This window comes from Plutella xylostella, chromosome 14, assembly GCF_932276165.1.
Source record: "Plutella xylostella chromosome 14, ilPluXylo3.1, whole genome shotgun sequence".
Taxonomy (NCBI): Eukaryota; Metazoa; Arthropoda; class Insecta; order Lepidoptera; family Plutellidae; genus Plutella; species Plutella xylostella.
In genome coordinates, this window is record NC_063994.1 from 862,083 (window position 1) to 887,230 (window position 25,148).

At 38.3% G+C, this 25,148-nt stretch overlaps 2 protein-coding genes and 1 long non-coding RNA gene across 3 annotated transcripts in view; 2 read left to right on the forward strand and 1 right to left on the reverse strand.

The window, feature by feature from the left end:
* On the forward strand, positions 1–2,216 carry LOC125489514. Its single transcript, XM_048625521.1, is given in 4 exon segments — positions 1–57; positions 418–712; positions 1,510–1,679; positions 1,681–2,216. Coding segments are annotated over 4 exon segments (759 nt in total). The 3' UTR covers positions 1,918–2,216.
* Positions 2,217–7,831: 5,615 nt separating this feature from the next.
* LOC125489512 lies at positions 7,832–8,735 on the reverse strand. The gene is made up of 2 exons (XR_007267057.1): positions 8,601–8,735; positions 7,832–8,513 (listed from the first exon to the last, which is right to left on the reverse strand). It is a non-coding gene; the product is annotated as an uncharacterized LOC125489512 (long non-coding RNA).
* A 10,771-nt stretch (positions 8,736–19,506) lies between these two features.
* LOC105385858 (dynein axonemal heavy chain 1) overlaps positions 19,507–25,148 on the forward strand; it is a 145,698-nt gene continuing 140,056 nt past the window's right edge. The window contains exons 1-6 of the mRNA XM_048625339.1: positions 19,507–20,097; positions 20,691–20,801; positions 21,530–21,652; positions 23,556–23,701; positions 24,407–24,551; positions 24,771–24,961. Of these exons, the coding sequence (XP_048481296.1) occupies positions 19,930–20,097; positions 20,691–20,801; positions 21,530–21,652; positions 23,556–23,701; positions 24,407–24,551; positions 24,771–24,961 (884 nt within the window). The 5' untranslated portion in view covers positions 19,507–19,929. The remainder of the gene's footprint in view (positions 20,098–20,690; positions 20,802–21,529; positions 21,653–23,555; positions 23,702–24,406; positions 24,552–24,770; positions 24,962–25,148) is intronic.

Sequence of the window (25,148 nt, forward strand, 5' to 3'; positions counted from 1 at the left end):
ATGGTCGATGCATCAGCTAAGTTTAAACTATCGTTCGTGGCATTCTGTGCTATTTTGGTTAAAAATAATAGCTGATTGTAATAATGATATTTTGCAAGCTTTTTAGCGGCTGAGCCGGATCTCGAGGCTTCTTTAATTTTTTTTAAATGTTTGAAAAAGGTGTCTTTGACATTTTTCCACTTTTTCACAACAGTATTACCTGAAATGAAAATCAAATATTACATGTATATTTGTAGGTTCATCACGTCTTTTTTTAAGGTCCTATAGAGATCCTTTTGGCGATAATCAATTTTTCTCGGCGGTTTTGAAAGGAAAAATTGTGAAATTGATACGAAAAATACTATGAGTCATTTACTAGGGCACTATGGAATTAGATTTTTAAAATATGATGTGATCAGAAAGAAAAAGAACAAATAGACGGGTGGCGCTAGTTTCGCTGCACTAGTCGTCCTAATAATCTTAAATATTTTTTTTTACAGGTACCTAGGAAGTGGAAATACGATTCAAGATTTAGAATTCAAATTTAAACGGGGGAAATCTACGATTGCATGTATGATATTGAGAGTATGCGAAGCTATATGGAAACATCTTCTTCGTGACAACATCCCTGAACTGACAACAGACCGATTCCAAAAAATAGCATCTGATTTTGATGTCAGAGCAAATTTTCCTCATTGCATCGGGGCCATCGACGGAAAGCATATACGCATGTGTAATCCTGCTAATAGTGGCTCCCTCTTTTTTAATTACAAATCTTTTTTTTCTATGGTGTTGCTAGCTGTTGTGGACTCTAACTATAAATTTACTTTTGTCGATATTGGCGCATACGGAAAAGAGTGCGATTCAGGGCGGATTCGACCAACGTCGAGTAACTTTTTACTCGAGAGTAAACTACCAGTTACTCGCGAGTAAGCAGATTTTGCATTCTACCAAACCTGAAACCAAAATAAGTAGCTTATCCCAAGAATAAAAAGTTATACCGCCAAAATTGACCGTATAACGAGCTTTTATCCGAGAGTAATTTTTAATGGCGGCGGCACATCAGCTGATTAGAAAACCGTCATATGACATATAAACACATCTGTCAAAACATAAACAAAACCACGTTAAAAGGCAAATTCTTAGAATAACAACAGCGATTAAAATATTTTAATCATAAACAATTTCATACTATTATAATCCATTCAAACTAAGTTGGCATGTCATTTCTATTGGATGCTTTGAAAACGCAGCTATTTTTATTTTAGTTACAGTACATTTTCGTTCCTCGTTCATTCAATTAATCATGGTATAACTTGGTAGAATGCAAATGTACTTATCCCAGATATTTACTCGCGTATAAATTTTATTCCGGTATAGTTATTCTCGTGTAACGTGATGGTTGGACGAATTCGCCCTCAACTGTTTTTCAAAACTCAAAACTGTACGAGTTAATGATTTGCGAGAAGCTGCCATTGCCTGATCCCCAGCCACTATGTGGTTTTAATAGACCAATCCCATATGTGTTAGTGGGTGACGAAGCTTTTGGATTAAGCAAACATGTTATGCGTCCTTATGGTGGTAAAAATCTCGATGTAATACAGATGGTATTCAATTATCGTCTTAGGGCAAGAAGATATGTCGAATGTGCTTTTGGAATCATGGCAAACAAATGGCGCATTTTTCACAGACCGATGAACGTAAGTATCCTATGATTTTGCTACTGCCATTGTAAAAGCATGTTGTGTCCTACATAATTTTGTGGCCGATCGGGAAGGTGTTCGTCTAAAAGATAAATTGGCGATAATTTGTGATGAGTTTCACTCTCTCCAACCCCAAAATGAAGAATTGACAGCAGCTAATGGCATTAGAAATGAATTTGCAAACTATTTTATGAGCAGCACAGGATCTTTGAAGTGGCAATTAAAGAAAATTTAGTCATGTTACTAGTATGAAGAAAAATAAGGACTCACCAATTTTGTTCTTTCGATCGGGAGCGTAGCTATCATATTCTGGAAATAATTTTTTTGTAACATCTGCCCATGCCTTCGCTTTTAAATTATTGTTTTTAAAATCCACATGAAACTTATCCCACAGTACTTCCCGTTCTTGAACTAAAGAAATGAGGTAGTCCATGTCAATATTTTCCTCATCACTGGTACTCATTTTAATAGGTACAGGTTACGTGATCGTACTTAATCCAGCATGCGTCCTTCCCTATGCTTCGCAAACAAACAACTGCGGCGCCGCTCCGGCACCGCTCTGCTTACACCCCTCCCCGCCTCGTCTCGAATCCGATGCGCGCGCGGTGCGGCGCCGGAGCACACCGCACGGCGCCATGTGGCTACAATGCATTTTTGTATGTAGAAAACCGCAGCGGCGCCGCTCAGGCGCCGCGCCGCAGCCGCGCCGCCCGTGTGGTTTGGCTCTTAGTGTGTTTGATAAAATGTTTTATTACTTCCGGAAAAATCTGACAATTCATCCACCCTGTGGGTGTTACTAGTCCAAGGGTGCCAGTTGGTGTATTTTTAATCATAAAATATAAAAAAACGAGGGAATAGGTACTGTAGTGTTTACATCTGTGTATGACCATTCTGTCGTCTCGAGAATCGCACACGCATGTCGCGGGGCGCGGGGGGCAGTCGCCTACCGGCCGCGGTAGAGTAAAGACGTGTGCGATTGTTGCGAGCCGATATCTCGGTTGCGTGTCTGTTTATATCAGTTTAATAGTGAACACTACAGGTACCATTACGGGTGGTAATACTGACTAATGCTACACTGGCACTAATAATGCAACAGGTCGTGGCTAAAGTGCCTCGTTCGCCACTTGTGACTTTGCCTATATTTTTACGGCCTGTCGTCGTTGAAGTCTTGTCTAAATTGAATATGCGAGTTCCATCTGCAAACGCCGAGTTTCTTTTCATTAGGTTTTCTAAATTTCTGTAAATTCTTTCGGCATTTGTACGATTGAACGCCGTGGCTCTTGCAAGACTACATGGCTCGGGTTTTCTTAGTGTTAGTTCCGGATGCCTCTTCCTAAAGCTAAGCAACCAGTCTTTCCCTACCATTTCTTTTTCCTTCCACGAATTTGGCATTTTCAAATTATTAATTTGTGCCATCTGATATGCAATTCTTCGGCATTCTTTTGTAGACAACCCGTAAAATAACAATGCACAGTATTTAAATTAATATTTCAACATGTTTTCCTGTTCCGTCGTAAAAAAAATATTGATTGTGTAATTTGGCGTCAATCGTGTCTCATCTAAATGATGATGGGCACAAATATATGGAAGCTGGGACCATCACCAATAGAAATGAGTGATACGTCGTTGAAAAGGTATTTTTTTTTGCAGAATATGAATAACGGAAGCGCTAGGCCTGATTTACTCTCCAATTAGAATAATCGTACCTTGAAAGTTTTTATATTGTATTTCTGTAATTTTAATGTTTTTGTTATTGTTTCACATTCATTTTTATTTTTATAACAAAATGATCATCATTCATTATAAATTATATTTGTATATTATCTCAGTCAATAAAAACAGTTGAAGTATATACTAGTCTAAGGCCTTGTTCCACAATGTCTGGTTAGTGGCTACCTGTGAGATAAAATACATGCTGTCACTGTCAAAAAAATAATAACAGAAAGTGATAGCATGTATTTTATCTCACAGGTAGCCACTAACCAGACATTGTGGAACAGGGGCTAAGTCTATGATTCAAAGTAATTTCTCCCATTTAAATAATACGTGTTTACGTGTATTACGCCCTAACTGTCATCAGGCGAGAGAGAGTGCAATGCCATAGAAAATTACTTCCTTCCGACGAATATATTTCAAAATGGACAACTTATAGGATTTGTCGTCGTCATATTTTTTTGCTCACTTGAAAAGAGCTATCCAACGATGTATGACTCATCTTTATTAGACATAGGTCCCAAAACGCCCATTGTCATTTGAGTTCCGTGTCTTAAGGTAGTAACGCCTCAGAGTCGTAAAGGGAATGCCCGTGATTTGGGAAGATTTCCTGACACTCATTACATTTTTTATTTTTTTTAAGAGCTTCTCTCATATCTTGAGCCGTATGATTCCCGTGTTAGTAATAACAAAAGATGTAAGATCAAGTTTAGTGTCAAATGTCGATTTAAGAAACGTCAGTCCATACAAAATTTGACACTAAATCAAGATTTAACACTAAATCTAGATTTAATATGTTTCTGCAAGTGGCCCCAGATCAATATGTTGGTGCAAGTGGCCCTTACTACCACAAGTTTTGATGACTTGAAAAAAGCTTTTGAACATCCTGTACGGCAGGAAGCTTTACACACGGTATTAGTCCAATGCATGCATCGATAAGAGTTATAGAATTCTTATTGCATCTTGGCTACAAAGGCATCATACGAAAATGGCGAATATTGCAGTCTTCACAAGAAGGACAAATGGTACAGCAGCGAAAACAGGCTATTCAAATAGAAATTAGACAAAAAATTGGTCTACTGGTTGACGTTGTAATAAAGCCAAATGCAGGGACCACAAACGACGGCAACACTGCTCGTACTGCATTATCCGATAAACATAGAGCCACTTTTCAGTATCATAGCTGTAGAACATTGGCTAGTAGATGATTTACATACCATTTTAATAGCTTTGTCTTGTGGTCTGCCCTTAGATTCAGCAAAATTTCGAGAATTTTGCCACGATTTATCTCGTGCTCATCATATGCTCGCGGTCATCATATACTCCCTCTGTGAATAACTATGGGTCAGATACACGCAGAGGGCATACAGCGCCCTTCGCGTTCAATATAATGATGCGCTGAGAATGATGTTGCGAAGGCCCAGACACTTTAGCGCGTCGGCAATGTTCGCCGAGGCGAGAGCCGACGGGTTCCAAGCCGTGATGCGCAAGCGCTGCGCCAGTATGATGGCGCGTCTGCGTGCCTCTCGCAACACCATCCTCAGCACCATCGCCGACCGCTGGGACTCACCGTTCCTGAGCCAGTGGATCCGCCTGCATGTCTGATAGCTTTCGTGCCTGTGCCCTAATATTGTATATTTTTTATAATTATTTATTTTAATGAAATTTAATTTATCATATTGTAATTTGTATTTTTATGTTTCCTTTTTTGACATTCATATTATATCCTATTTTTAATGATTGATATTATCTACTAACATAGGCTAAGACTCACTGTTGCTAACAAATTTATGGATTTGAATTATCTGAGATAAACGAAATTATAGCCAGAGTCACCTGAAATATAGGTTTAATTAGTTCCAATGGAAATTGATAGTGTGCACACTATACCATTTTTATAGTTGATGAATCAAGACTTTTAAAAATAGTATAATGATACCAACCTAGCAATGCCACCCTCTCTCCAGTTATTTGTAGATTTATAAGGTGTTCTTTCACCGGGTGATGGTTCCACACATGGCTGTCATGGGATGCACCACCAAAGGATGCATCAACGCACAATACATTTAGGTCTGCATCACATATCTGTAAAACAATAATGCACACATTCATATTAATAAAGAGGGTCATATATGTTGGGTTTTAGAAGAAAAACCAGTGGATTCCAAAGGAGTGTAAATATATTTTATATTGAAATTAGTTTTATACACGACACATGAAAGTATTAGAGGAAGTACGAAGTGACTTCTATTGACATCATTATCTACTATAGACAATAGAAAACTAAACCGTGGGAATTATTTCTTCGTATTAATTCACGTTTCGCGAGTCGTACATTTTGATAGGTATTTTAGCGTTTTGGGTTTCGAGGATTTTTGTCTTTTAGTTGATGTTGCATTCGAGTCTGGTAAGAAGATCTGAGCCGATTAGACCATCGAAATAGTCATGAAAGTTATATACGAATAAAGTTAATTCGTTCGGGTCATTTAATTCATCGAAGCTAGGAATCGTTATTGATTAATCATTTTTCGTAGTGGCGTGAACATTGGTTACTTCGAAGGGGTCGTAGTTTAAGGGTAGGTGTGGAAAATGCGTATCGACAGATTTTGGACTGATAAATGACTGGTTCGCGCCGGTATCTATGAGTAGCTTCAGAGGTGGCTCAGCTATTTCTATGTAGGGTAGTTGACGTTGGGTTTGTAAATTTATTTCTATTTTGGTTTGTCTGATCGGGAATTTACGCGAAAATCCTCTTCGTTTTCAGCGTACGTGGCATTATTTTCGGAGGCCTCATCGTGGGAGGTCTCGGTGTATTCGATAGACTCTTGAACGTAGTCTGATGGATATTGCGGTTCGTAAGGCTCTGCATGATAATAGCAATCGTAATAAGGGTCGTAAAATACAGGTTGCTCCTGATTGTAACTATAACAGTCATTAAAGTTCATCTCGCGAGTTTTAAAATAGTTACTCGGGGGTGGATTACCGAATTTTCGCCAATCGTGACCGGTGGGTGGTAATGGTTTAGTTGAAAAGTGACTGACACCGCTCATCGGCTTGGGTCCAGTAAAATTGTGGGCGGATTTCGCGGTTGCGTGCGGAAAGAATTATTCTGTTGGTTATAGTTAGGGGGACGCGCCGCGAACATCTGCTGAGTCCTGGTCGGGCCCTGGTTTTGATTAAAATGCATAGGCATCGGCTTCCAGTTAGGCTGGTACATCTGTGGCGGGGCTCGCGAGGGTCCCGGCGGCATGTTATATATGAATGGTTTAGACATGGCATTCATAGGGGGCTGGTTAGGCATAATTTTAAATCCCTGATTAAATGAATTATCTGCTCCTGTGGATTGTGGCTTCCTTTCAGGAAAATTTTGGCTCCTCTGTTGCAAATAAAGGACATTAGACTCTTCCTGAACAAACTGAAGAGCTATTTCGATTGTTTCGGGTCGCATACAGCGAATGCGGGATCCCAGGGGATCTTTTAGCCCGCGCAAGAATGATTGTAAAGTTAATTTCTTATAGAGGTCACGTTTTGCCTCGATAGTGGTTGCCACATTTTCATGCAAGGAAATATATGTCATTTTAGGGCGGCTTGCGTAACGTATGATAATTGTGTTTAAGGGTAAAATAAACACATTTATGTTGTTAAATGCAATTAACGTCTTGCATAGCAAAAATTTTGTTCTTAAATACGTTTATCGAAGTGTCAAAGTTAAATACCAAAAATTGGCTGTTTAGCGCCGCTAAATACGTTTAGTGGCATTGTATCTGTCAAAAACGGCGGCAATGAAGCATGTCGTACCTATACCTAGTACCATTACAATTCCTAAGCTTGGACCATTTCCCACCACGCTGGTCCACTGAGGGTTGGTGTGTTAACATATCAAGATGTGCTTAATCTAGATATGTAGGTTTCCTCGCGATGTTTTCCTTCATTCATGGTATTGCTTGATATTGGTGAGCCACTTTTTCCACTCATACTTACTTTGAGTTTTATCACAAACTGAAATGAAATTCCAACATCTGTAGGTATGCTAACGCAACGCTTTCATAGGAGAACAGAACTAGAGGGGATATGGAGAGGACAGAGGAGTTGCAGAAGAGGGAGAAATCAATTCAATTCTTATGTTGTACAGATCTTGGCATTGTTATTGTTTGTGTAGTGTCAAGTGTCACTTAGTGACAGTGTCAGTAAAATTTTGACGGCATTTGTTTCTGTTCACGCATTTTTCTTCCGTAAACATTTAAAAACTTAAAAGTTTAGATGAAAATATGCATAGAATGAAACGTAACACATGCTAAATACGTTTAGCTAAATTACAACTTCAAATGAGCCGTGCAAGACAATACAAATTGTGTTTAGTATAAATACGTTTATTGAGATAAATACGTTTAGCTAACTAAAATTAAAATATCTTTAAATAGGAAGTCACGCAAGCCACCCTTAGGGTGGCTGTTACGAACTTCTATTTAAATACTACATAAATTCATTTAGCTAATTTCGTTTAATGCACTAAACAATTTTATCCTAAACATGTTTAGCTTCATAATTCACCATGGTCTTTTGATTACTATTTAGTTAAATGCGTTTAGCATCCTGCGATTTGTTATTTACGTTCAGTTCCACATCTTTTAATGAGAGACTTCATATTTTTTATTGAACATTCGAAACGACTCAGCGTAAAACGGAGTCAATCTATCAATTTCAAACATAGAGAAAATAACACTACTTATTTCAAAACAAAACTTTTTCGGCTTTCACCGCGTGGTGGTGTTTGTATTTATTTGTTGTTGTGATTTCAAAGTAAAATGAATAGTCAAGCAGCTTCTTCTCGTGTTCGTGCCCCTAATTTTACAACGGAAGAACAAGATTTATTGTGCAATGTATTGGAACCATACTTCCACATTATAGAGAGCAAAAAAACGTTGTTCCTGAATGGTATCAGGAGATTTAATGTATATTTTATACAATAATGCTATTGCATGAGTAACTCTATGAATGATTCTGCAAGCTATTGGTTCTTCCACACCTATCACATCTCCACAAGTAATTAACTGACTGCCAGTTGCATATTACCGGAGTGTGCATAACAACTGGTTCATTGGAGTAACTGCATTATTTCTGTAACAATAATTATAGGTATAAATAAAAGTATAAGATAATTATGTAGTCAGATAACTTTATTATTTCAATACCTTAGCTACTTACCTGGTGGAAATAAATTCAAGATGATGTTGAATTTCTTGTAGTAGAAGCGATACAGTTTAGCGAGCGGTGGTAGCTCAGTCGGGTAAGCGCCCGCTTCTCACGCCAGAGATGCGGGTTCGAATCCCGGCGCTGACATGTACCCATGAGTTCTTTTAACTTAAGTACAATGTATATCATCGCTCTTACGGTGAAGGAAAACATCGTGAGGAAACCTGCATATCTAGATCTAGCACAGCTAGATATGTGAACCCACCAACCCGCAGTGAACCAGGGTGGTGGGAAATGGTCCAAGCTTAGGAAGGCAGTTTAGACCTTGGGGATATGCACAAAGGTTCCACTCGAGAGAGCCAGGTGCAGGTACTTACACCCACACAGAGAATAGAATAGAATAGAATAGCGATACAGTTTGTTTTGTCAAACAAAATCTCCTATTAACAAAATTTTTATCCGGTAGTGTCTCAAATAAGTTAGTTCTTTCTGCAATATAGCGTAATGAGCGAGGTCTATTCATATAGAGAAGTAATTCTTCATCATCGTCATCAAACAAAATATCCCACAAATCCATTATTTATTAGATAACCTCAACATAACCTCTGAACAATGACCTCTGAATCTCTCACAGACAACAACTAGACATCACTGAAGAAAAATGCTAGAAATGGAAAAGTTCTCTTGACAGCCGGTCGGTCAGCTGGTCGCCGCGACTGACGCCATGACATGCGTAGTAGATAAATGTGTTTAGTAAAGTTAAATAGCCATTTGACCGCATTTAGGTTTAACAGATTACTAATCATATTTAAGTCGTGGTAAAAGATGTTTTACGAAATTTAATTTCAAATTGTGTTTAAATAACAAGTTAAATACATTTATCACTTTGATAAAAGCCACCCTAAAGTGCTAAAAAGACTGACAGCGTTCGTAAAATTCATGGGGGGTGATTGAACCTTGGGTCATATATTTATTATTTTTTTTTATTTAATCCTTTATTGCACAAATATATAAATAAGTGTACAAAGGGTGGACTTAATGCTAAAAGCATTTTCTACCAGTCAACCCGCATATACAGTGCGGTCTCGACGCGATGATCTGCAAAATTATTAATAAGTGCACTGCGAATGCTAGCCCAATTTTCGGTAATACCATTGCTATTAATCGTGCGTGCGGCTGGTCCGGTAATCTTATTTAAGATTCCGTTGATAAGACAAAGATTAGACAGTTCATAATCTGGGCCTGTTTTAATATGTGCCGCAACGAGCTGGTCACACAAATGTATAAAGCGAGTTAAGACGTTCGTGTTACCGTCGAACTCTGGGAGAAGTCGTAGTGACTTATACACACTATCAACTTCTGCATTGGCATTGGCCATAGTGACTGGTACTTCTTCTTCTAAGATCCTGAGCCTGTCTTGCGACTGGGACCTATTAATATTCCTAATATCTGATTTAGAGCTAGAAGCTCCCGACTGTCGTGGGTGAAAAATTTTGGAGGTAAAAGTTAACTAGGATTAAAAGAAAGGAGAGCAAACATAAGATCGATTCTGATGTACTCACAATATCATTTTGGTATCTCTGGGCGTATCAATGTCCGGATACTCCTCCACGTGTCCAACTCGTAGATCCGGATAAGACGGCGGGATCGATGCTGGAACCACTGACTCGACTTATCCTACCGACTGCGCCAATTACGTTGGTCCACAGTGGAAGAACCAAAAAAAAACAAAATTTATCTTAGAGATTTATTCCCAAAAAGTTACAATTAATTCTTAAGTCTAATTATAAGTTGACTCTAACAATGCAAGTATAGAAGTGAAGCTAGGTAATCGCAATCGCGGTGATTCCGGGGAACGAAGCACGTTTGGCAATTCAGCATACTCGTGACCGCGGGCGACGCATGTCGAGGTATCGAGGGCATGCGGCGTCAGCGCAATGCTAGGTGAGTGCGAGCGTAACAAACTCCTTTCAACAATACCTATATACAAATGGTTCGTGTTATTTATACTGGATAATAATGGATAATTACAATCATAACATTCCGGGAATGGTAGTGCTTGCGGTTGAAGTATCGCTCTTCAAAATTTTTTGGACGCATGATGGCCACATGGGTGCCATCGCAACCAATTATTGCTGGTATACCGTATTTTTCAAAAACCTGAGAAATAAGAATGTAAGTTATTATCAGATGAATGGTATGCAATAGCGCTAATGCAATTAAATCTTCAGTTGTAAATAATCTGTTAATAGTCATTTATTTTAAGGGAGCTGTGGTGGCTGAGTGGAGCTAAATACAATTCACTTGTTTACATTGTAGATAAAACATGAAACCTTAATGGAAGTACAAAGACAGTGTAATCTTAATGGTGGAAAACACCTCCTTTTCAAAATTTTCCGCTCTACTTCATTTTGAGGAAACATTATCCACTTTCTAAATTCTAACGTGGGATTGTTCAGTGCACATGTGACCTCTGATATTGACCGAGACGCTGACTGTTGGAACATCAGGGTACCATGGTTATTGCCCATAAGCCTTTGATAGCTGCGGGTAGCAAAAAAAGATTATGCCACTAAAATCTGAAACAGACATTATTGAATATCCCCCTTATTCATAAAAAAAATACTGGACTGAGATATCGGGTAGTAAAGTAAACAACCGACCACAGTTAAGCTCGTTTATTGGCATACATCGCGCGGTAGCCCGCTGATATCTATCGCGAGGTATACATTTCTTCCTCTGTTATATTTTCTTTTTCAAAACTTGGACTAATCAATTTGTTCCACACGTCCTGGTCCACCAATTTCTGGTTTTTTCTTTTCATTTCCCAGTTGGTACACTACCACAGTTTCTCTGCAGTAGCTGTACCAATCAGCAATTGTCCCGCTTGATAATACAGAGTGAGTTATGCCAATGTTGTACTGAAATTAGGCTTCCTCATAACTGAGATTCCAAAAACAATACATTAACGTATCATGTCTATTGGGCTTGTTCGAACCAAGTGCCAGTTGCACTACACACAGTTTTTCTCCGGCCGTTGCTCTTCCGATAGCGAAATGCACCAAAAGCTCCGATGCTTCCGTCGATGTAGTTTTTTTTTGTGATAGGAACAGTTCATCTCCTTTCCTACAGGGTGTCCCATAAAGGCCGTGCCAGAGTGACATGGTAGATTGGTTGACATAAGCTCTATCAGATAATAAAAAAAAATTCAGGTAAAAAGTTTATAGTTTTCAAGTTATTGATAATTTTAATTTTTTTTTTAAAATTCCCATTTTTGTCAGTTTTTATGCTGCCATGCCTAAAATAGGCTTTAATTGAGTTCTAGTATCTCAAATAATGGTTTCATGCGGTCAAAGTCAATTTACCCCGAAATCTAATGTATCTTCCGAGAAATAATGTCATTTATGCCAACTTTCAAGTTTGACAAAATTTTTACTTCAACTTTCACAAGCTCCCGTGAAAAAATTTAATACCAAAGTAAGTTAGATAGCTATTTTAAAAACTTCTACAATTATTCCAGATTCAGAAATGGTATAATAATGGTATAATACTCATGGATTTATTGAGCATAAAATTTAAAGTTGTTGTTTTTAGTGGTAAGGGTGTTAAAAATGAAACAACAAAAGGAATAATTCTTTTGTTGAAAAAAATATCTTTTGATAGACAATGAATAGGAAACGAGTCGGCTATTGTGTTTCGTGCTTGTAGACGAGTGCGCAGGTAAAAAATGAGCGAGACAGCAACATAATTATTGTCATAAGTACCTAATCCTATTTTTTTATTGAAGTTATTTTGAGGAGTTGTGATAATAAAAGTAAAACATTTATTTTTAATAGTTTTATTTTAAAAAAATCATAACAAATGTTCGAACTGTCGTCCCCCAACTCGAATGCACATACGACATCTTTTAATAAATGAACGTTTTAATCTTCTTAAACGTAATTCAGTGATTTCTTGGGCTGCCGTGTTAACTCTTTCCCGCAGTTCTCTTTCGTTCGTTATTGGTTTTGCATACACTTTGTCTTTTAAACATCCCCAGTAAAAAAAGTCAAGTGGATTTAGATCGGGCGACCGAGGAGGCCATAAGATCGGCCCCAGTCGCCCAATCCATCTTCGAGGGAATGTCCGATTTAAGTGTTCTCGAACACGAACTGCGTAATGTGCTTGGCAACCATCATTTTGAAACCACATGGTAGCTCTTGTTTCCAGGGGTAAGTCTTCTAGGAGTATTGGTAATTGGTTTTCTAAAAATTCCAAATAGTTTTCTCCATTTAAGGTTGGAGGCAACTCCACTGGGCCTAGTATAGTTCCTTGGAAGATCCCAGTCCACAAATTTATTTTAAATTGGTGCTGGGATTTATCTTCTCTGGTCTCGTGTGGATTCGCGAGCTGCCAACTGTGAATATTGTGCAGGTTGGCATATCCATCCCTTCTACACGACGACTCGTCACTCCACAATACTTAATCAAAGAAGTTGGGATCTTCTTCATTTTTTTGCAGCATTCTTCGGCAAAATATCACTCTTTTGATATTATCACTTGGTATAAGTGTTTGCACTTTCTGAATGTGGTACGGATGGTACAAGTGTCTGTTTAAAATTCTTTGCACCGATGATTTTGGTATGCCTGTTCTTCTTTCAATTAAACGAACAGAGGTCGATGGGTCTTGCTCAACTTCTTCTAATACAATGTCGTCGTCGATTGTTCGCGGTCTTCCTGCAGCATTTTGAATACCAGGGATTCTGCCCTCTCTGTAGGCAGAATCCAAACGTAGAATCACCTGATGGTTCGGCGGTCTACGGTTTGGATACCGTTCCGCGTACAGTCTTGCGGCCAATCTTGCGTTCAGGGAGACCACGCCTCTAGCAGAAACTCTTCTAGTTTCGCCATAAATTAAGTACATGTCAGCGTACTCACGGTTCACGGTCCGAAACTTAACCATTTCTAAGATATTTTATATTTAATTTTTTTTTTGAATTCTTGCCAAAAGGACAATGGCAGAGTTCTAAGGACGTTTGGTACCCCTATGAAAATGACGGGTTCCGTAATGAAAGTACCATGTTTAGAGAGTCACTGTATAGGTCCACAAATAAATAAATTACTAGATTTTTAGAAGCTGGGCGAAATGAGAAAAATGAAGAAAAATAATGTTTAAAAAGTAGTCGTAATGGAACGTAAACATTAATACAGGGAGAATGGAACGTCAAGTGAAGTAATGTTTATGCCAAGTACTCTGTGATTTACGTCATAAATGTCTAGGTTGGATCTCAGTATAATGATAAAAATTGACAAACCAGAGCAGAAAAATTGAAATGATAAAAAAAATGTGTCATGTCAACCACTGAACGTCAACACCATGTCAACACTTGAACAACACAAGACGAACAACGTGAATAATAATTTGATAATAATATGTTAGGTATATCAAGTTATATGTTTACGTTTAAATAAATACGGGACGTGCAACGTACATAATAAATATAATGATTTTATTAATATTATCGACTAGATCAGGCTACTACTTTCATCATGGAATAATGTTATACTTATCAAACTTCTGAAGTTTTAAATTGCCATTCCGCAACAGGGATCTGCTATGCCATTTCGAAATGCTATATGTAAAGGTTCTACTATATGGGTATGCATTTGGCGAGTAATGTAATGAAATAAAATATACTGTTAAAAAGATCATTGTTTTATTTACATAACATAATTTGCCTGGAATCAACTTTAGGAATTTTATGTTCCTATTACCTACTCTATTCTATTCTCTGTTGGGGTGTAAGTACCTGCACCTGGCTATCTAGATATGCTAAATCTAGATAGGTATGCAGGTTTCCTTCACTGTAAGTGTGATGGTATACATTTTAATTAAATTCAAAGAACACATTGGTACATGTCAGCGCCGGGATTCGAACTGCAGAACGCAGTTGCTCTTCTCATATTTGACTTAGGTATTTATCATCCTATGGTTCATAGAAAATATTGTCAGGATTTTGGGTGTTCTTGTTCTGCTGCTTCTGTAGGTTCCTGATGAAGAAGTGGGACGGGAGCCTGCCGGGGAGGTGGAACAGGAACCGGGTCTGGTTCTCCCCTTTGTCACATTTGTTCTATATCTTCAGCAGTTTCAGCGGTATTCAAAATATTAAATAATTAGGTTAGGTAATGGAAAATGAAATAACAACTACTATGACAAGATTGACAAGCAAGATTCAGTGTTACTAGATTTAAATATTCAAAAAATATCGATTATAGTGAATCGAATAAAGAGAAAAAGAAAATGGTTTACTATGGATAAAAGTCTTCAAGACTTAAATATAATGATATTTTATAAACCAAATGTACTAGTTTTGGCACAAATAGTACCAGAACATGTAATTTATTGATAAATAAAATATCTTTTGTATTTAAGATTGTATCGATATTTCTATTCGATTACTTTGTTGCTCGGATTTTCTGGTAATATTCCGAGGGCTGGCACCACTGTTGTTACGTTCCGTTCTCTATATGTTGGTTTTTACGTTCCATTATCCTTAGATTTAAATATTCTTCATTTATCATTTTTTCTTTTCCCCCGACTTCTAAAAATATTGTAAATACTGGAAATACCTTATCTACACTGTATTAATAAATGGTGAAAACATGGTTCTGAAACGCTCCAAAAAAAAGGCGGTACGCCCACTGCCGTTCTCCTTTCATGTTTAAAACCGAAAATAAAAAAAAACTAGCCATATTTCAATACTTTTTTTTACTCGCTCACAGTGGCATGGGGGTTGAACTCAGGGAGGATCCTTGAGAATGATCGTACTGTCCCATTCTCCAGGAGGCGAATGGCAGTGGGGATCTTTTCCGCAGGAATTGTTGCCCGCCCCAACAACATGGTCAGCTTTTTGTGGGAGTATGCAGTAGGTGTGATACAGGAACTTTCATCTACAGCTGTCACGCTCTTCTCGAACGTGTAGTCGGCAGCTGCTGGTGTCTTCCCTACGGGAATCCCTGCCGAGTTCATTTGTAATAAGGCTGAGTTTATCTTGGAGAATCCAGCCGTGCAGATGGCTACCTCCTGTGTCGTTGATTGGAGCATGTACTGCATCTCTGTTGACACACTGGTGAGAGCGCCGGTTTTAGCTAATAATTCACCCACGGCCATTGATTGGACTAAATCATAGGTCCAACAAATGACGTTGGTTAAAGTTGTACGGTTTTTGATGACTGAAGTGTTGTACATTGTTGTAATTGTCTTTCTTATAAAATGTTTTGACTACTCTCCACTGGGACTCTATACGCTGGGTGTGGGTTCCATCTGGGGTTGTCCGGGTCCCAATAGTTTACTATTCTATGGTACCCGAGGTCGCTAATGAAATCATACGCTCTGCATGAGTTGTGGTGCCTACTTTCACATGTTTTTTTTTAATTAAGGGCAGCTAAAAATCCTCAGCTGACCTCGTCGTATTGCCAGGCCACACCACTTAAGCCTTATGGCCTCTGAACCGTCTAACGGGTTCGTCGTCCTCGATAAACCCAATAACCCAAAGTCTTTCGATATGCCGGCCTGTAACAACGATACCTATGTATTTACTACTTCTCTCTCTCAGCCTTCTGTAGTCCACTGTTGGACATAGGCCTCTCCTATTTACTACTTACGTATTAACTAATCTGTAACAGTATTTAACCCCAAATGTACGTTTTCAACGCTGGATATGTGCGCTCTGAGAACTTCGTTGCGGCAACACTGGTAAGTAGTCGGACGTACCGGGTGTATTGCCATGTGTCTGGAACAAATATTTCTATTTTGTTTAAGTACATAATAAAATTGTTAATTTAGACGACCGAATGGCGTAGTGGTTAGTGACCCTGACTACTGAGCCGATGTACCCGGGTTCGATTCCCGGCTGGGGCAGATATTTGTTTAAACACAGATATTTGTTCTCGGGTCTTGGATGTGCCCGTATAATGGCAATAGGCCCGCCCCCTATTACATTGGGACTAACATAACACTCTGGCGAAAAGTGGGTGCAGCAATGCACCTCTGCCTACCCCGCAAGGGAGTACATTAGTACAAGGTGTGAGTGCGTGTGTTTTTTTTGTGTACATAATAAAATTGTATTTTAAAAGAGTACTAACTAACGGCGTTTCCTGATCGTCAAACCCAGCTGCTCTACCAGAAATGTGTTCCGTTTTTGTGCACAAATAAGGAATCGAAGAAGATCGTTCACAGCAATTTTATCCTCCTCATTCAAGGGCCTTGCAAATGTCCGGCAACAAGTATTTTTCTTTAATTTCTTTCTTTTGGGTTTTTAAACCATTCGTGAGGGTGTCACTCCACCAGTTACACAGTTGGAGGTGTAGGTCCTCCCCACGCCTCTTACTTGAGGGGACTTCCTCTAACAGATTGCAGTAATCCTCTGTCAGAGGGTCATTGTGAGGGTGTTCCTCTGTAACAAAAAGGACAGTATTTAAAAAAACTAAATGTTTCGTTTTTGTGCACAAATAAAGAATACTTATCTACCTATTTATGGTATCTTAACCTAATTCATACATTTAAAATGTCAAGATACATACGCGTTGCCACTACCGGATGTTCCTGGAGCAACCTAGAGTATTGAGCTGTACAGCCAAATTCGTCCAAAACGTTTTGACGTCAGGATCTGCCGTATTACCTTAAACTATAATTAGATCAGTTTTAAAGGAGTTATGTAGGACTGTAAGTAGGTCTGTTACCTATTATTATTATTATTATTATTAAATAGGTACAGTAAGGGGCAGATAAACCAGACCCCTCTCAGAAGCATTGTTAGTAAGAGAGGGGGGTCAGGTTTCTTTGCTCCTGACCGTACATACATTATAAAATACATGTATTTCACTCACCCCTAGCCAAGCCTAATTCTAAGATAGAAATTTACACAATAAAATCGCGAATCGAGGCTTTGAGGATCAACCAAGTGAGCAAACCGCCATCTTATTACCAGGCCCTAACATTTAAATATTACTGTTACTCAGTAATAATTATTTTTAAAATAAAAAGAATTGATTTATTAACGATAGTAACTGTAAAATATTTAAAAACGTTTTGAAAGTATATTAATCTTGCTTTTTAGTAAATCATGAAAAATAAAAATATATTTTTTTCCACCATTTCTACGAAACCCAATGATTAGTTGAGCTGGCAAGACGTCAGACAAGGACACACAACCAGCGGATGCCCTCTCGCCATGACCGTTTTTGACTAGCTACCGCTTACAAACAAAAAATAGTCACCTTAAGCTGGGAACAGACATGTATCCAGTGTATCTACATGCCCGATCGTATCTACGTATTGTATCAAGCGCCGTATCAAGTTGTGGACGCCTCCGATTTGCTCTATATCCGTATCTTCACAATACGTCATAATTCCTTTGATGATAGGACAAAAACCGACTCGACATGGGACGGGCCGTATCATAACGGCGTATCGATATTGCGAATCATGATACGCGTATCACTAACCGGTCACATATGCGATCATGATACGCGTCAACGATACGGAAACGGTTATCGGATCGGGCAAATGATACATGTCTGGACCTGGCTTTAGGTGTAATTAAAGATTTGTTAAACATTTTTTTTTCGTGCACAGTTCAGCACTAATTAGTAGAGTACAATGTCTTTGGTGGTGGTACGAGTCGGCACGATAGGCAACTCGACATTGTCTTGACAGTCTTGACACACTCGTGTTGGACCATATCTGACAGCGCGGAATCGCATTTGTTCCGCCTGTGCTACCACGTGCTGCCGCATGCGAACGCGCGCTGTCGCATTCCGCAGACAAAAAAATAGCAAGTGATCGGCGGTGAAAGGATGCATTAGCATGATATCGTTGTATCCTCCTGTAGGTTTGCTGGTAGAATTATTAAGTTTAACAAGCTTACATTTACTATAGTACTATCTATTGGCTTGATTTTAATATAAAACGATACCAATTTTAATACTGTAAGGTCTTTTAGTATCAATTTTAAGTAAAAATTACGAGGTACCATATAATAACAAATCACATGGTGTTGCAAGTTATTGAAAATTTATTTTATCCACAAATATTATAGTATGCAAAGAAAATACTAGAAATTGTAACGGACTCGGGTTGGGTTTACAAATGGGGCGCACGAATTCGGTTTTTGTGAAGATTATATTTTGTAGAAGTCATTCTCCTCTTTCAAATGAGGTGCCTCTCATTGTGAGGAAACGTTCGTTTCGTTTTTTTTCTTCTACGTGTGATTTCTTCTGTATAATATAAAGTTTATTGTATTGATACGAAATACGTGTTTCCTTTAAAAAAAAACCCCATCACATATTTGGCCCACGATTATAATGCCCATGCTCATCCATTTATCTCTGCTTCATAGGTTTCCGACAGAAAAAAAATATCAAGAAAATGAATAGACGTTACCGGTTGCACAAATTGGGAACCAAAGAAATATACAAAAATTGTGTTCGGCACATTTTGAAGAGGGTTGTCTCGATTGGACGAAGACAATGAATCATACAATCCACTCAGTTTGTGTATATTAAATAATTATATTGAAATCAAATACTTATTTATTATATTATGAGTAAAGTTATTTTTTCTTATATCGTCGGTTGACAGGAAAAACTCACGAAGGCTGATTTTTCAATATTCAGATAAATCTGGGTGGGTGGCATCAAAATTATTCCCCAGCAAAACTTTTATCTGGCTATTGAAAAATTAGCCTTAGTGTCTTTTTACTATCAACCGACGATATACTCAAGTTTTGTTTTTGTTATTATGATAAGTTAAATTTCCCCATATTGAGGTTTTATTTTTTTGTCGGCAACATGTATGGTTTGAGTGAGAAAGAGAAAAGTGGACACGGCGATTGCAAGTCTATTTGTAGTTGGTCTGAGGATCTATGGATTTGCTATGGATAGACTTGTGACCAAAGAGTATGTAAAAAGCTAACGCTAATGTGACGCCTGTCATATTTTTTTTTATTGCTCATTGAGACGATGGAAAAAGTCCTAAAGTCCGTAGAATCCCCGTTTTGTGAAACTTGAAATGTTTTTATTTTTATAAAATTACTAACGCATAGAAAAAATCTGTGATTTTTTTAGGATGATACGGAGGGTTATTTATATCATCAGAAAAATTATGAGCGTTGTCGAATTTTTTCGGATATTCCCCTTTATCACAAAAAGGCCGCATATTACTCGTAACTTTTTTTTATCTCGATCACTGTCAATTCTGTCAATTTGTAATCAAATCATAGAAATAAATAACAAAATTGATTTCATTTCAAATTAATAAAGGAGCTTATATTGAAAAGGCCGTTGAAAGCAGTTCAGTTGAAATGAATCCTAAACGCAAGAAAATACGACAACACGACATCATTTACGATAACATATCAAGGGATGCGGCGCCGAAGCGGGGGTACTACTCTGAATTAGTTTCTGAGATGACCAGAGATGATCAACCCCGAGAGACCTGTGCCAAAAAACGAATGAAGTTGATTTTACAGGTAAATTTTGGTTATAAATCGTTTATATGGACAAACATTTAGAATCTATATACCATTCCATGGGGAAAGACATCTGATACAAACAAAAACTACCCTTATTCGAATGTAATAAGGGTTCTGTCAGATGTCTTTCCCCGTGGAATGGGATATAAAAAACACGCACTCACGCCTTGTACTAATGTACTCCCTTGCGGGGTAGGCAGAGGTGCATTGCTGCACCCACTTTTCGCCAGAGTGTTATGTTAGTCCCAATGTAATAGGGGGCGGGCCTATTGCCATTTTACGGGTACATCCAAGACCCGGGAACAAATATCTGCCCCAGCCGGGAATCGAACCCGGGACCATCGGCTCAGTAGTCAGGGTCACTAACCACTACGCCATTCGGTCGGTGGCATATAAGCTTAGGATTTAAGGGGAAATTATTAAAAAATATTTAGGGGGAAAGAAGGCTACCCCCTAAGTGATGATGATGTCCTGCTCCCACCGCAACGTAACTCCGTTTTTGTTTTTGTAAAAAAAACTTTTTGTTTTATTTTAATACCTAATTATTCCTAAAAGTGTGTCTGTACTATGGCTAAATTGTTTATACACAGGCGAAGACAGACAAGCTAGCCCCCATGTTAGTGTCTCTACCGAAGCCTCAGAGACCGAAACTGCTGCTGCCGCCTGGACGTTGGACCACGTATCCCGATGACGACTCTATAGTAAGGGCATTATATTATATTATTTTATACCATACCTAGCACATCTAGATATGAAAAACCCACCAACCCGCAGTGGACCAGCGTGGTGGGAAATGGTCCAAGCTTAGAAGGCAGTTTAGACCTTGGGGATATGCACAAAGGTTTCACTCGAGAGAGCCAGGTGCAGGTACTTACACCCCCACTGAGAATAGAATAGAATACCATACATACCTAGTAAGGACCTCCAGTAGCGCTCGATATGACGTGGCAAAAGGTTTTTTTTTACTTAATCCAAACCTAAATGTCTATACTACTATGATGTGTTAAGATAAATATGTTTCGACCTATTGATTTGGGTCTATTGAGTACAGCCACTAGTAAAAGCGATAATGCTTTAAGCCTGAAAGTCAATGTTTTATACTTGTATAGGGTGTGACAGTGGTAGAGTAAGTGGAAATTCTCAGGACATATCTGATGACTCAAGGAGTAATCCTGAACAACTAGGACTTTTGCAAATTCATGAAAAAATAAATTCTCTGCCTCATAATAAAAATTCATGTGACCATCAAAACTTCTAAAGAAAAGTACATTTTGGTTTTGCAGATTTACATAAAATTATCGGAATAACCCTCTGATTCATGAATTTTCGGCTTACTATAACCATTTGCAACACCCTAGAGATTATCAACATTGTAAATTGTGCAATTAAAGTATAATTAAGTAAATAAATAAAAAAATATTAATTTTAGAAATTCCCGTTTGAAACTTTTGTGCCGAAGCTGCAGTTCCTAAATGTGGTATTGCCGAAGGAAATGCCGAGACTCGTCAAGATAGAGAGGTTGAGGCGTAAGTTTCTTGCCGTCAATATCAAAGTAAGTACTAGGTACTTGTTATTATTCTGTGGTAACTACTACTACTGTTCTTATCATTCAACAACGTTTTTCCAATGAGTGTCCGGACAATCACTCATTCATTATTGAAATTTTTAGAACCTATCTCCTAATAGTTATTATACAACATGCGGATTTGATCACGCAGGCGGAATTGTCCCGCACGCGTTCATACTAATATTCATTGTAACGCGTGGGATATGCACGCGAGACGCGGGAAAATGGCGTGCCATCCAGCGTGCGTGATGATATCCGCATGCCATGCTGATAAAAATAGACTTACCAATTATTATTTTCTGCCAATAATTGCCGTTTCTAGCGGAAATTAAATTAACTTCTATATCTTACTACCAATTATTATTTTCTGCCAATAATTGCCGTTTCTAGCGGAAATTAAATTAACTTCTATATCTTACTAGCCTGGATTCTATAAGATTCTTATCTTGTTTTAAAAGTGATTTGTGGCAGATTCAATAACAGCTATTCTTATAGTTCGTTCGTTTTTGTGAAGCTAGAGTGACAGTCCAGGTATTCGCTAGTGTTTAGATGAAGAAGGCCGAGGTCAATTGATTGGCTTCAAGTGTTAAGGTTCTTTGGCCTCAGCTAGACCTAATGGTTGGGCTACACAAAAAGAATATAATCCGTAATTTAAGTTTAATAGGCATGTGGCTACTGAAGGGCAAGCACGGGGCGCAATTAAGAAGTGACGAAATTTCTCCGTCGCGCTCGCTCATGAGGCTCCGCAGCGTGTTTTGAAACTATACAAGGCCAGAACGCACCCATAGTGTTCAAGTTGGAAAAAATGATATTTTACTTTAAAATACACACGATTAGTGCGTACTAATCGCGTATACTTTCAAGTTGGGATTTACTGAATCATTCTTGATAATATACATTGCTATTACGCACATTGCTTGATTGGGGTCATTTGGTGTTGACTTTTTGCTACTTGGACTTATTCATTGCTTGTGAGTGTAGTGGGTATTACCCTATAGACCTATTCCAGATATATTTTTCATCAAGTTTTGAATTCACCGTAATTGTCTTTTATGAATTGTTCTACACCCTCTTCTGAGATCATTTTTACTTTTTACAACAGTTCTATAGTTTAATCAAAATCCATTTACTTTTTAACTGTACGATGTAAACAAAAAACACGCTACGAAAACAATGCCAAGTGCGGAATGATGATGCAATTTTTAGAAAGCAATAGACCTATTACTATTTCACATGAAAGAAAGAGAGAGCGACAATTCAAAAGGGCTACCTGGTAACTAATCACGTGTAGTTCAAGCGCTCGCATTGCCGCTTGGCACTTAAAAATATACTAGTATATTTTCAAGCCATAATGTTGGCCCAACTTACTTGAAAATAAACGCGATTAGTGTGTAATGACCTTGTATACTTTCAAGTAAATCATGGCACTATTTTAATTTGAAAATATACGCGAACAGACCCAACCTCTGCGTTCTGGCCTTGTATAGTTTCAAAACACGCGGCTGCGCAATGAGAGTGAGCGCGCTGCAAAACTTTTGTCACGTCTTAATTGGGCCCGGTGCTAGTCCTTCGCGTGCTGTCTTCATGACGACATGAAGTTGCAGCACATTGGATGGATTTCTATGGGTCGCGCAACGAATAATCCATTAAAATCTTTGGGTGTTTTAATAGCGTGCGGATTTCATCAAGCATGCGGGATCTGACGCCATTTTCCCGCGTGCGGATTCCAATAATTACAATAAATAGTTGTATGATAATAATACTTGCGGGTTTCGTTACGTGTGCGGGACAACCCCGCGTGCGTGATTAAATCCGCACGCTATTAAAAACACCCTTTCAGTGAGGTTGCGTGCACGCAAAAGGGATTTAGAAAATAAAAAAATTGTAGAAAATGCTGCGTTCGTATGGCATCCAGCCGTTTTGGTTGCTACCACCGTCCGAATACGACTTGACTGATGAAGAATACTACAGTTTATACAGCCCATATCCAAAATTGGATCTTGAAATATTTGATAATACGGACTTCGATTGCAGGTATATTTACAAATACCCGTCTGTAATAATGTAATAATAATATTATATGTGGGGCATCTGGTTTAATCTCCTTTTTGATTGAACCACTAGCCCGTACATTGGATGACGCTACTCGGTTGTATGACTAAAGAACAACTCGTCAAGTGGTTGACTGTAACATCCAACGTTTTGACTGAACGTCATAATAGCGAAGTCGTTGAATGGGATATAGTATAGCAATTCTGTAATGTCTGGTTAGGATGAACATGACCAGACAAGAGTCAACAAAAAGACTATGTTATAAAGTTCTCATCTCACAAATTAACTAAACAATAAACGTACCTTGATATTGTTGTTCATAACTATCCAGTTTCGCCACATTTTTTTCTTTCAAACTAATCCGCCTGCAGCGTAATAATGCGTAAATCCATGTTGTCACACTATTTTAAAACAAATAACGCATTTTAAAGCAAATTTATTTGAAATAAATAACAATATAGGTGCTTTTTGTGTCAGCTGTTAGCCTGTTAGACGCCATATTTGTTTTATTCATCACCTGACTGATTTTAAGTCCGCTAACTAGTTGGACGTTTTGTGACGCTTGTACAATCAACGTTCGGCCTAGTCATACAATTGAGTAGCGCCATCCAATGAACGCGCTAGTGATTCAACCAAAAAGGAGATTGAACCAGATGCCTGCGAGATATATATATATGATGTCTTCAGGACTCCTGAAGAATGGATGGGCCTGGGACTGATCGAGGGAGAGCAGCACCCGTGCCCGGGCCTCGCCTATATCCCTCGGGACGAGACTAAAACCAAAAAGATTTATGGAGGAGACAAGATTCAGATATTCAATAATATATACGATGTTAGTAAATTTAGTAACTTATAGTTAGTTGCTCATGATAACCCGGTTATCCACGGAAAAAATTGATTATACTATTAGTACAACTATTAATTAATCGATAGTATTGCTGTTGCATCTTTAGTAGTTGTTTGCAGCAACTAACTCATTCCTGAAACATTCATTAATTTGAATAAGTATTTAATAGACAGCGCTGACTGAAATAAAACGAAATGTTTTCAGTGGACCAACGCAGCAGTGTTTAGCTTCGATAAGATCACTGATAAATGGCACATCATGGCGTTGGATGGCACCAAGCGGCGTTTCGACATACCTCGCATAAGACTCATGTTCAAAGCCGATGATCCAGAAACCTTCGTACAAAGAATCAAATTCGCTGTCGACCATCGAAACGAGGTTGAGAATAATATAAGGTATAGGATCAATACAATATAGGTTTAGATATCTCAGTTACATGTTACACCGATATACTATTGAAAGTTTATTTGTTGTGAAAAGGAATGAGATGTGAAGGAAGTAAAACTGACCTTGCAGGAACGGCTGTCCGGCTGGGCAAATGTGTTTTGACCTCTTCAGTTTCCCAATCGTTCTCCAACAGCT